General features: G+C 37.3%; 1 protein-coding gene across 29 annotated transcripts in view; it reads left to right on the forward strand.

Moving 5' to 3' along the window:
• The window catches only part of DST (dystonin), a 481,436-nt gene that overhangs the window by 343,522 nt on the left and 124,952 nt on the right, over positions 1-12,962 (forward strand). For 21 of the 29 annotated variants that reach the window (XM_041769040.1, XM_041769112.1, XM_041769077.1 and 18 more), the window contains 7 exons: positions 37-172; positions 1,277-6,751; positions 6,880-7,029; positions 8,051-8,266; positions 8,454-8,603; positions 9,885-10,118; positions 11,329-11,481. In XM_041769040.1, coding sequence (XP_041624974.1) covers positions 37-172; positions 1,277-6,751; positions 6,880-7,029; positions 8,051-8,266; positions 8,454-8,603; positions 9,885-10,118; positions 11,329-11,481 — 6,514 coding nt within the window. The remainder of the gene's footprint in view (positions 1-36; positions 173-1,276; positions 6,752-6,879; positions 7,030-8,050; positions 8,267-8,453; positions 8,604-9,884; positions 10,119-11,328; positions 11,482-12,962) is intronic. The other 8 variants (XM_041769221.1, XM_041769240.1, XM_041769249.1 and 5 more) reach the window with 2 other exon arrangements.

Here is a 12,962-nt window from a genome sequence, read left to right on the forward strand (position 1 = left end):
TTGCATTCCTCTTTTCATACTTTCTGGTTATTATAGAATGACAGATGAAGAAAGAAATGAATTGGAAAAACAAGTGAAATCTCTTCAAGAAAGTTATAATACATTCTTTAGTGAATCTCTGAAACAACTACAAGAATCACAAAGCTTAGGAGATAAAAAGGTAGAGGAGAAGGTAATATAATTTATTTAAAACATAAAGCGCTTTCAAGATTCTTAGTTTTCTCGCATGGTTGTAGAAGTAATATATAAATGATAAAGAAATGACCTTGAATTTGTGTACATGGAAGAAATGTGAATGGAGTTTATCTGAATATTTAGAGATTTCAGTGTTGTTTATTAAATGCAATCTTACACTTGCTGTCATCAGTTTCTGTGACATCTTAATCTCTGCCTTGCATGGTAAAAGAAAAGAATCATTCATTTTTCTAACTCTCCTCTTTAAAAGCCATTCTTCTGCTGCCATATTAGGTATTTTACTATATAAATATGATGTTATAAAATGGCCTTGACTCATCTTTAAAGATGACATTAGAGTGTTACGAACTGATTTGATTTTCAGAGATAACCATGAGATTTAATGGAGTAATAATACTGGGCCATTCGTTATAATGAGGATGCCCTAGCATCTTCTTAAAATATAACAGGAACCACTTAAAATTTGGCCTGTCTTTAAACTTTTGAAACTTGACAATATATATTTACAGTATTCAACATAATATTCAGTATTGAAAGTTTTCTTTATATTCAATTCCCTTATTCCCTGGAATACTTTACACACTATTTGTCACATTTTGGGGGTATGTAACAGTTTTTCTGGTTCATTAGATTTTTACTGTCTGCGAAGAAGTCTGTATGCTGTAAACATCAATAGCATGGGGTTTGATACTCTTTTTCATGTCAGTTGACTAATCTCACCCAGTTGCAGAGAGCATGATTTGCCTTCTTAGGTATGTGTTCTGTTTTCTCACTATCATCATTTACTCTGTTGTGTCCTCACTAACCTTGTTAATGTACACAATATTAAGTTTTCAATTCACAGATGCATGTTATTTTCAAAGCTTTTATCACATCCTGTGCTGTTGAATAGATCACTGACATAGATCACTTGTGCATTTGAGCTGCCTAACATTCACAGCATTTGCTGCGCCTTGGTAAGTAGAGGATTTTTATGTTGAAGTGTTTATTTCTTAAAAAAAAAATGCAAACTATGTTTCATGAAATTCTGCTCACCCTGGGGTCACAGACTGACCTGAGAATTTTTGTATTTTCTTTTCAGCTGGATAAAGTGATTGCAGGCACCATTGATCAGACAACTGGAGAAGTCCTTTCCATATTTCAGGCAGTTTTAAGAGGCCTTATTGACTATGACACAGGAATCAGGTTGCTTGAGACACAGCTAATGATTTCTGGTCTAATTTCACCGGAATTAAGAAAATGTTTTGATCTTCAAGATGCCAAAAGTCGTGGCCTTATTGATGAACAAGTTGTGTGCCAACTCCAAGAACTAAATCAAGCAAAGGAGATTATTTCTACTGTGTCATCTACCACAATTCCAGTGCTGGAAGCTCTGGCTCAAGGCATGATATCAGAATCCATGGCCATCAGAGTTCTTGACATACTACTTTCCACAGACTTTTTAGTTATTCCAGCCACGGGAGAAAAATTGACTCTACAGAAGGCTTTCCAACAGAACTTTGTTTCCTCAGCATTATTTTCTAAAGTCCTGGAAAGGCAAAACACGTGTAAAGATCTTATTGACCCCTGCACCACTGAGAAGGTGACTTTAGTGGATATTTTGCAAAGAAGTATTTTACAGGAAAACACTGGGATACGGCTTCTACCTGTGAGACCACAAGAAGGAGGTAGAATAACATTAAAATGTGGAAGAAATATAAGCATTTTAAGGGCGGCTCATGAAGGTCTCATAGACCGTGAAACCATGTTCAGGTTATTAGGTGCACAGCTTCTTTCTGGAGGTCTAATCAATTGCAACTCTGGTCGAAGAATGACTGTTGAAGAAGCTATGGCAGAAGGGGTAATTGACAGAGACACAGCTAACAGTATTCTCACATATCAGGTTCAAACAGGTGGAATCATCCACTCAAACCCTGCTAAACGTTTTACGGTGGATGAAGCAGTCCAATGTGATCTAATAACTTCAACCAGTGCTCTTTTGGTGCTAGAGGCTCAGCGAAGCTATGTTGGACTCATCTGGCCTCACTCTGGTGAAATATTTCCTACATCTTCTTCCTTGCAGCAAGAATTGATTACAAATGAATTGGCATACAAAATACTGAATGGCAGGCAGAAAATAGCTGCTCTTTATATTCCAGAAACTTCTCAAGTCATTGGTTTGGATGTTGCTAAGCAGCTGGGAATTATAGATAATAACACAGCATCAATTTTGAAAAGTATAATACTGCCTGATAAAATGCCAGATTTGGGAGATTTAGAAGCTTGTAAAAATGCCAGAAGATGGCTATCTTTTTGTAAATTCCAACCATCCACAGTCCATGATTACAGGCAAGAAGATGATGTTTTTGATGGAGAAGAACCATTAGCAACTCAGAGCTCAGAACAAACTAAAAAGTTATTTCTATCTTATTTGATGATAAATAGCTATATGGATGCAAACACAGGCCAGAGGCTTTTGCTGTATGATGGAGACTTGAATGAGGCTGTTGATATGCTACTAGAAGGCTGTAGTGCAGAATTTAAGGACACACCCATCACAAAATGTCTTGATGCCTTAAGACTCCCTGTTTTATTTCCAAGTAATGCTCCTAATGAAGGAAAGGAAAACAGTATAGCTTCACCAAATAGTTTTGATAAATGTCATCGCAGAGAACCTAAGCATAAAGAAGCTCCTGAAGATAGAAAGCATACCATAGATAAAGAGTGTAATGAAATGGGAAATAATTTTATTAGTAGTGAATTTTATCAGTCAGAAAACCTGGCAAATATAAAAGTAGCTGATCATAAAGTCCAGAATTCATCCTATTTATCACAGCCTGGACTTGTGGCAGGTGACATGCTTAGACAAGACTCTGAAAACATACTTAAAAACTGTGAAAATCAAAGTCAAGTTAGAACGAATGAACATGCAGGTGAATGTAGTCATTCTAAAAATATTCAAAACTTCGCAAGTGATTTGATAACAAATCCTATTATGAAATCAAAAACCAGTAGAATCTGTGACTTGAATGAGAAAGAGAATGAAGATAACATAAACAGGGATTTGACAATCTTTGACTATTCTCCCAGGCTGAGTGCCTTGCTAAGTCATGATAAATTGAGGAATGATCAGGATAGTCTTAATGTACATACCACAGAGAGCAATGGAAATAAATGTGAAGATCCCACATTGCCACTCAGCAACCAAACCATATTATCAGGTCAAAGAATGGGAGAGACATTTCAAGAGCAGTTTCTGGGAATTGCAGCTATCAATATCAGTTTACAGGGAGTAACGTCTCCACAGAAACCTTTAAATATAGGTGACATTGCTCCTCAAGTCCAAAATCACAATGATAAATATATTACAGAAACTTATGGTGAAGATGGAAAGTTACATGCTACTTCTCAGCAGAAACCTGAAAACAAGCAAACTGAGTCCCAAATGGAAGAGTACCCCTGTGCCGTAACCCCACAGGATAACACCAGTGATGCCGGCACATCTCCTGTCCGTGCCACACCACTGCTTGAAGAAACCATCAGTGCTGGTGACTATGAAACGTCACTTGTGGGTGATCAGCGAAGTGTGACAGAAACAGATACTGACAGTGAAGGTGATTTTTATGATACTCCCCTGTTTGAAGATGATGACCACGATTCTCTGCTTCTGGAAGGTGATGATCGTGATTGTCTACAACCTGAGGACTATGCCACACTACAAGAGGAAACTGATGTGAATGCTTCTCTTGGTGATGTTTTTTATGATGTTTCAAGAGAGAATGAAAATTCTGTGGAACTCCAGGGGGCACTGGTTGACAGCTTAAGTGTGAGGAGAAACAGAGAGTCTCTTCAGGATGTTCTCATTGCTACTGAGAAAGCTGGATTCGATTCTGATGAAAGAGTCCATTCAGATTCAGTTGGCTCACACAAGAGCAATGGACAGTTTCTGGAAACCATCTCAGAAAGGGAAAGCTCGAATATCCTTGAGAGTGATGAGTCTGACTCATCGATTGATTATAAAATCATAGAAAGAAAAGAGAGCTTCAGTGCTTTGTTAACATTTGATGACATTGGGTATTGGGGAGGGAGAGAAGAAGAACACATAACTGGACAAGAATTTAAATCTGATACTGAACATTTAGATTCTATGCAAAGTGAAGAAAGTTACAAGGATTATGTCTGTGACAGTAATGATCAGGATATTGATGACTATTATTATGATGATGATGGTGTTGGTGATGATGAAGGAGGAGTGGAAGGTGACGGTAAAGAACCCTGGTGCCAGGATGAGGCTGCGGATATGGATATCCAGTTGTGTGCCACTGCAGTAAGTGAAAAGGAAAATGGTCAGGCCAGTCAAAGTGTTAAAAGAATTCTCCCAGATAAAGTGCACAGTTACAGGTCTTTAGAAAACCAGCAAAATGTAAATGTTTTACAGCCAGAATCAACTGGTAAATATAGCTTAGTTACTGAAAGAAGCAACCTTCAAGAATATACAACTGAGGTTGTTGGAAAAAGCCAAGATCTGTTGAATCATGAGCTGGCCCTTAAGGATATATTGCTGCCGATCACTAAAGACACTGAATCAGAAGACACTTTTGGCTCTGTAGATATTTTACATAATACTAATAACATCTGTTCAACTTCTGAAGTAGATAATGATTTAATGAACATTAAGTTGATCCAAGGGCCAGAATCCACAGATTCTTTGAAAGGTAGAGATCCATATTTTGAGAATGTGACACTTCAAGTCCACTCATCTTTTGATAAAATCATTTGTTCTGAGCCTGATTTAATAGGAAAGCCTGCTGAGGAAAGCCATTTGTCTTCTGTAGCCTCTGTAACTGTCGGAGATCATCAAGGAGATGAAAGAGGTCTAATTAAAAAGAAAGGTGACCAAATTAGTATACTAACAGAAGATGAAACATCAGTTCATAAAATGTGCTCAGGTAAAGGAAAGGTGCTAGAAAAAGGTCAAGAAGAAGATAATAAGTATCTCAGACTTTTGCCTAGTGAAAGTACAAGGGAGAGTCTTGATTTAGATAATGATCAGTTTCCATTTTCACGAATCACAGACAATGAAGAACATAATCAGAAAGGAAGCCTGAAAAGAGTAACTGTAACTCTTAAAGATGAACCAAAGAATCTACAGACAGTGGTTAGCGAAAGTCCCGTTCATTTTGAGAATCTTGAAGAAATATTTGACTCCTCAGTTTCCAAAGTGATCAGTGCTGACATGACTTCAGACATTCTCTTGTCTGAAGGGGATACAAGTACTGAGAAAGATTCATTCACTGACAGCCCTGAGAAAGACTCTGACCTGTTCACTTATTTAAAACACTGTTCTAAAGATGTAAAAGCAAAAGATGCATTGAAACTAAATGACGGTATCCCAAGCTGCATTCTAACAGCTTCCCCTGCTGTGAAGGAACATGTACAGTTTGAAGTTAATGATACAAAAGAGAAGACAGCTCCTACCCAGGAAGTCTCACCTCTAAATGAAATGGCCCAACAGAATGATATTCATACTAAAGAAAGTGCCTTGGAAGCGGGAACAGGAGTTGCTGACCTCACACCAAAAAGGGATGAAAGCACACTGTCAATCTTACCTCTTAGAAATGTAGAAGACCCTGGGGAAAATAATGATTTTGTGCCACCACAGCTCTGCACAAATGGAATAAAAAACGATAACTCCAGTAACCCTTTAAATATGGACTACTCATTCTCAGAAATTAACAATAAGATGGAAATAATTGAGCAACAGCAGCAAAAAGAACAATCCTTATCTCTAGGATTCCAAGAAAAGGAAGTTCAGATTCCTGAGGTATCTCAGGTATTTTTTGAGAATGTAAAAGATTTCTTAAAAAGAAGATTGGAAGGAGGTCCTATGAGTCCTGAAGAGGTTGGAGAATCCTTAGTCTGTGCAGACACTAAAATTTTGATTCAAAACTTAATTAAAAGAGTTACCACATCACAGTTGGCAAATGAAGCATCTAGTGTGCCCAGTGATTTTAAAATTGGTGACTGTTCTGGAGTTTACCCCATGAATAACTCAACAGAACTAAAAGCAGAGAGTAGAGATGATCCATTCCATATTGCACATCTTAAGTCTGAGCTTCTCCTTGATATACTTAAGCAAAATCAGTATAGCCAGAAAATTACTGGAACATTTGAATTGATGAAAGAATTAACCCAGATGGAGTATGAGCTAGAGAAAAGAGGTCTTACACCTAAAGTACCTCCAGTGCAACTTGAAAATATTTTCTATAAGCTGCTTGCTGACACATACTCAGAGAAAGTAGAACAGGTCAGAGACTTGAATCAAAAAGCATTCTCTACTTCTGAGATGGTGGATGAAAATTCACACATTCTTGATGACCTTAAAAGCAAAGAAGGAAACCACTGTTCCCTTAATTTACAAAACATAAAAGATACTGGACTAGAAAACTCAACTGTGTGTGCATCGGCATTGCCAAGCAATGAGAAGCTGGGGGAGCTATGCTGTGATATCCCAGACCATTTGGAAAGTATTTCAGGGTCAAAAGGAATGACTCCTGGAGATAGGTCAATGGAACAAGTAAGTTGATTTTACATTTTATATGGCAGTACCTGCATGCAACATTTGGGAATAATCCCATACATTTTATGTGTTTTTTAAAAACTACATAAAGGCTATCTTATTAAGATGTCCAAATTTGTGTTTAGTTTTCCGCTGAATTACAGCAGTGTTTACAGCACACATCAAAAATGCATGAGTATTTGGCTTTACTTCAAGAGATGAAGCCCCCTTTGGACAACCAAGAGTCTCTGGATAATAATCTGGAAACTTTAAGGAACCAACTTAAACAGTTAGAGGTAAGAACTGTCTGCTGCCTATTATAAATGGTGGTCAGCTGGTGTTAATTTGGAAAAACAAGCATTGTGCTTTATTATTACATTTAGAAAGTGCTACATTGAAGTCACCAAGTATAAGTGTATTATTAAGTATGTCTTAACTTTGGTTATTAATTGATAATATTTGGCAGCTCCCACATTCAGGGCATATATATTGATGATTGTTATGTCCTCTTTTTGGATAGATCCTTTAAGTATGATATAGTGTCCCTCTTCATCTCTCACTACAGTCTTCGGGATAAACTTTAGTTTATCTGATACAAGGATGGCTACCCCAGCTTTCTTTTAAGGACCATTTGAATGGTAAATGGTTCTCCAACCTTTTATTTTCAGGCTGTAGGTGTCCTTAGGTCTAAAATGAGTCTCTTGTAGACAGCAAATAGATGGGTCCTGCTTTTAATCCAGTCTAAAACCCTGTGCCTTTTGATGGGGTCATTAAGCCCATTCACATTCAGAGTTACTATTGAAAAATACGAGTTTAGTGTCATCATTATACCTATTCAGTCCCTGTTTTTGTGGATTGTTCCATTGGACTTCCTCTTAAAGAGGAATTTTAAGAATCCCCCTTAAAATTTCTTGCAGAGCTGGTTTGGAGGTCACATATTCTTTCAGTTCCTGCCTATCTTGGAAGCTCTTTATCTCTCCTTCTATTCTGAATGTGAGCCTTGCTGGATAAAGTATTCTTGACTGCATGTTCTTCTCATTTAGGACCGTGAATATATCCTGCCAGCCCTTTCTGGCCTGCCAGGTCTCTGTGGAGAGGTCTGCTGTTAATCTAATATTTCTCCCCATAAAATTTAGAGATTTCTTGTCTCTTGCTGCTTTAAGAATCTTCTCTTTATCTTTGGAATTTGCAAGCTTCACTATTAAATGTTGAGGTGTTGAGCAGTTTTTATTGATTTTAGGGGGGATACTATTACATTTAGAATGATTATTGTAGTGGGTTCACACTGAACAGTTCTGGGATATATATTTTTTACAGACATTTGAATTGGGATTGGCTCCAATTGCTGTCATTTTAAGAAAAGACATGAAGTTGGCAGAAGAGTTTTTAAAGTCTCTTCCCAGTGACTTCCCCAGAGGACAGCTTGAGGAATTGAGGATAAGCCACCAAAGTTTGCAGACTGCTTTCATTTCCCTCAGCAGTGTGTCTTCAGAAAGAATGAAACACGTCATGCTCACCATTGACTCTGAAATGGTAGGCATCAAAACATTTCGTGCTGAGTCAGAATTTGAGTTTTGAAGAAAATTTGATTATTTGAAAATTTAGTCATGAGATGAAGTCTTTTATTTTCAGACTGCTAGGGCTTTGAAGCAGAACAATTTTTTGTAAGAATTTGAAATTTGGGGATTGACAGAAATGAACACACAAATTTATTTTCCAGTCTAAGCTAGCAGTTTCCCATGAAGAATTTCTTCAGAAACTTGAATCATTCTCACATTGGATATCAGAGAAGAGCAAATCTGTGAAGGATATTGAGATTGTGAATGTACAAGATACTGAACATATGAAGAAAAGTTTGGAGTTTCTCAAGGCAAGTATCAAAATAAATGAGATAAAGTACATTTAAAACCCTCCAGATTTAATACAACAAATGTTTACCAAAAAGTCCATGGTTGGTGGGGTACCTGGGTGGCTGAGTCAGTTAAGCATTGTCTTCGGCTCAGGTCATGATCCTGGGCTCCTGGGATCAAAGTCCCACATCAGGCTCCCTGCTCAGCGAGAAGTCTACTTTTCCCTCTTCCTCTGCCCTTCCCGCTGCTCGTGCTCTCTTTCTGTCTCTCTCTCTCTTTCTTTCTTTCTCTTTCTCAAATAAATAAAATCTTTAAAAAAATAACTGCTAAATCTAAAAGGATTCTTTCCTTTCTTTGCCTCTAAGAGGTGTTTGTCCATAATTGACACAGCCATAAAATAATCACAACTTTATGGATATCATTCTCATGCTATCCTTCCTGCCTTATCAATCTCTTACCACCACTGACATTTTGAGATTTGTATTTATTTGTGTATTAGTCACATAAATACATAATAGTTAAATTATTCCTAAAAATACATCAGAGTTCTTAATTTGAATAGCATGCCTCATGAAGGATGTTGAGGCTTCTGGCCTTGTGAGTCAGAAAATTCAAATTCTAGCTCATTGAATTGGGTTTTTATCTTCTGTTGAAGTTACATTTAATTTTTTATTTATTTTTATAAAATATTTTATTTATTTATTCATGGGGGTGGGGAAGAGAGAGGCAGAAGCAGGCTCCATGTGGGGTGCCTGACACAGGACTTGATCCCGGGACTCCGGGATCACGCAACTCCAGGATCACGCCCTGGGCCAAAGGCAAGCGCTAAACCACTGAGCCACCCAGGGATCCCCTGAAGTTACATTTTAAGTGTGACATGGCAGGCAAGATTAAAATACTCTTTAAGGAGGAGTGCCTGGGTGGCTCAGTTAGTTAAGCCTCCCAGTCTTGATTTCAGCTCAGGTCACGATCTCAGGATTGTGAAATCAAGCCCTGCATTGGGCTCTGCACTCAGTAGCAGTCTGCTTAAGGTTCTCTCTCTCTAAAAAATAAATAAAATAAATTTTAAAAAATTCTTAAAGGAATTGTTTTTCCATGTAATATTGTCATAGTATTTAAATAATTTCCTCATTACCATCTGCTGTTGGGTGATGAATAGATTTTTAACTAGAGGAATCATGAAAAAGGTCAATAAACCCTTGAGTCCCTGATACATGAAACACATTTTTAAAATATTGTTGATGTAAACTTTATATTATGGCTTACCTCCCATTTTGTAACTTGTACTATTTTGTTCACAGAATGTGCTAAAAGACCTTGGACACACCAAAGTGCAGCTGGAGGCCACCGCCCTTGATGTGCAGTTCTTCATTTCTGAATGTGCACAAGACCTATCTCCCAACCAAAGCAAACAACTACTGAGGCTCCTAAACACAACTCAGAAGTGTTTTCTTGATGTAAAGGAATCAGTAACTGCCCGGGTGGAATGCTTAGAGACTCAGTTACAGCTAGAACAGGATCTTGATGATCAGAAGGTTTGCCTTTCTTTGTGGAGTGGGAATTCTTTGGTTTTAGTTCTTCCATGTGAAACTTGTAATATGGGATCTAAAAGACAGTTAGTAGATGGAGTATAATGTAGAGATGCTGGAATATGTGACAGTATTGTTTTCCATAAGAATAGTATAGTTGGTTTATTTTGATTTTTATGACTCCCCGAAACCACCATTCTCAAGTGGGAGTCTTGATTTTTTTTCTAAGGAGTAAAAAATCCAGATATACTCAAAACTTTCGATAACTTGGTAAACATATGGGTAGAGAAAGTTAAGTATATTTTTCCTCTGGGAGGTAGTATGGCACAGGAGTGCAGGACATGGGGTGTGGACTGCCTGAGGTTACTTCCTGGCTACACTCAGTCACATGTGATACATGGCATGTCACTCCACATGGTTTTCTCAGTGCTAAATTGGAAATAGTAGCAGTGCTTACCCTGTAGTATTGTGAACAATGGTAAAAGGATGAATGTAAAATAGTACTTTACTTACCTGGCGTGTGTTAGGCTCCTAGGAAACATGATCAATGGCTACAGGATACATAGCTACTATATAAATAATAGGAAAATGAAAAATATGAGCATTAGTAGTGATTTAGTAGATTAATCTCTTAATTTAGTGAATTATATTAGGGTGTTACGTCTAATAACAGTATGAGCAAAGGGGTGGGAATGGAATTAGGCATAGTGACAAAGTAGAAACATTGCATGCAGCACTCCTTTTATTATTTCTGGAAGCACCTAGGCATTATCTCTAGCATGATAACCTATATACACATAGCAAATTTGTTAACAGACAAATCACAACTAACTTCTGTTTTGATATCCCTTTGCAGAATTAATTATGTGTGTCGCAGGTTTCAAGAGCTTAAGAAAATGGAATGTTTCTTCCTCTCGGTCAGAAGTTCCATCCTTTACACATATGCATGGCCAGTATTCTATTGAGCAGTTTCATCCAAACGTGATCTCCTTCTTCGTATATGGGACATGCTCTTTCTGTATCACCTTGCTCAATATGTACCCCACTGCTATCATGTTTACAGCATACTCAGAAAGCTTGCAAGATATGTTCTAATTTTGCAGTTAGAACTTGTAAAATGTGAAAAAACTTGCAAAATGTGTTCTAATTAGGGGTAATCACAGTAGTGAGTTTATGGACCACACATTTAAGATGCTTTAATTTTGCCCTGCTTTAGATTGTGGCAGAGCGTCAGCAGGAGTACAAAGAGAAACTCCAAGGGATATGTGATCTCCTCACCCAAACTGAAAATCGCCTGATTGGTCACCAAGAAGCCTTTGTGATTGGAGATGGCACAGTTGAATTGAAGAAGTATCAGTCCAAGCAGGAGGTAAAAGCAGTTCTCTGTTGATATGAAGTTTTATTACTTTTGTAATAAATTGTTTTAGCTTTTCTGAGCTACAGTATGCTTAGATGCCCCCAGGTGTGAGCTTTATATACTAAGAGTTACATTTCCAATTTCAAGGCCAGTAATTTTCTTGACTGGTTTTGGTGAGATATTGAGGGAAGACCATATAAAGGAGGTTGCTAACGGAAATGCTTTGTGTGGGGAGTTAAAACTTGCATCCATTTACGGCCAGCTCACTCCCTTGCACATCAGGTGAAATAACCATTCGTTTGGGTTCTTTCTTTTTCTTAACCTCCTATTCCTGCCCTCTTTCTCTACAATTTGTCCCTTTTCATTGAATGAACCAACGATAATGATGGATAAAGATATCTTTATTTTGGTGTCTGGAGAAAGAACATTTTCATTGTAACTAGACGGCTCTTGGTTCACCTCTCAGATTCTCCACATTGTTAGCTTTATAACTGAATCTCTTCGAGCCTCAGTTTCTTCATCAATCATAGTTCACTGATTCTAAGAGTTAAGGAAATACTGTGTGTAAATTAAGTGACAAGCACAATTAATGTGACATAGTAGTGGCTCATAAAGTAGTATCTGTTTCCACTCAAATAATTCTTAGGATAATTTGATGAGGCTTAAATTAAAAATATGGGAAAATAATATGAAGGTTCAAACACAGTATAATATGGAGAATGAAAATGCAAAGTAAAGGAGGAGGAGAAGAGAAATTAAATAGAGAAATCTAGACAGAAGCTATAACTGCTGAGGAGAGATCTTAATTTTGAGCTTCCTAATGGCTGGGGCAAAGAAGCAAATATTGCATATTGAGAGCTCTGGGGTTTAGAAGAAGTTATTTTACTTCACTGGGAGAACTACTTTATTTTTATCCTGAGTAATAGGTATGTATTAAAAAATAGATGTTTAAAAAATGAATAAATAATAGTACCATGTCTTTAAAAGTTCTTACAGATAAGCTTCCAGAATGAAAAATATCTGGTGTGTGCACATTTGTATAGAATATATTATAAAATTCATTATTTTCTTTTTTTAAGATTTTAAGATTTATTTTAGAGAGAGAGAGAGCGTGCATGAGTGGGAGGAGGGGCAGAGGGAGAGAGAAAGAAATCCTCTAGCAGACTCCTTGTGATGCGGGGCTTGATCCCAGGACCCTAAGATCATGACGGGAGGTAAAACCAGAGTCAGCCATTTAACCAACTGAACTACCCAGGCACTCCTTAAATTCAGGGTTTTACAAACCATATCCCTTTGTGAAACATGAAAACCTCACACCTTTCTTTAATGTTTGAGGTTTCACATTAAATATTGTGATTTAAGTAAATCAACTCAAACTGACTATGCTTTTTTATCCTGTACATGCTAGATTCTTCTCTGCTCACTCCTTCTTTTAGAATTACAACTCTAGAGGAATTATATAGGTAATAATTTAATGAGAGGTTTTTTATTTC

This window comes from Vulpes lagopus, chromosome 1 (assembly GCF_018345385.1).
Source record: "Vulpes lagopus strain Blue_001 chromosome 1, ASM1834538v1, whole genome shotgun sequence".
Lineage (NCBI taxonomy): Eukaryota > Metazoa > Chordata > Mammalia > Carnivora > Canidae > Vulpes > Vulpes lagopus.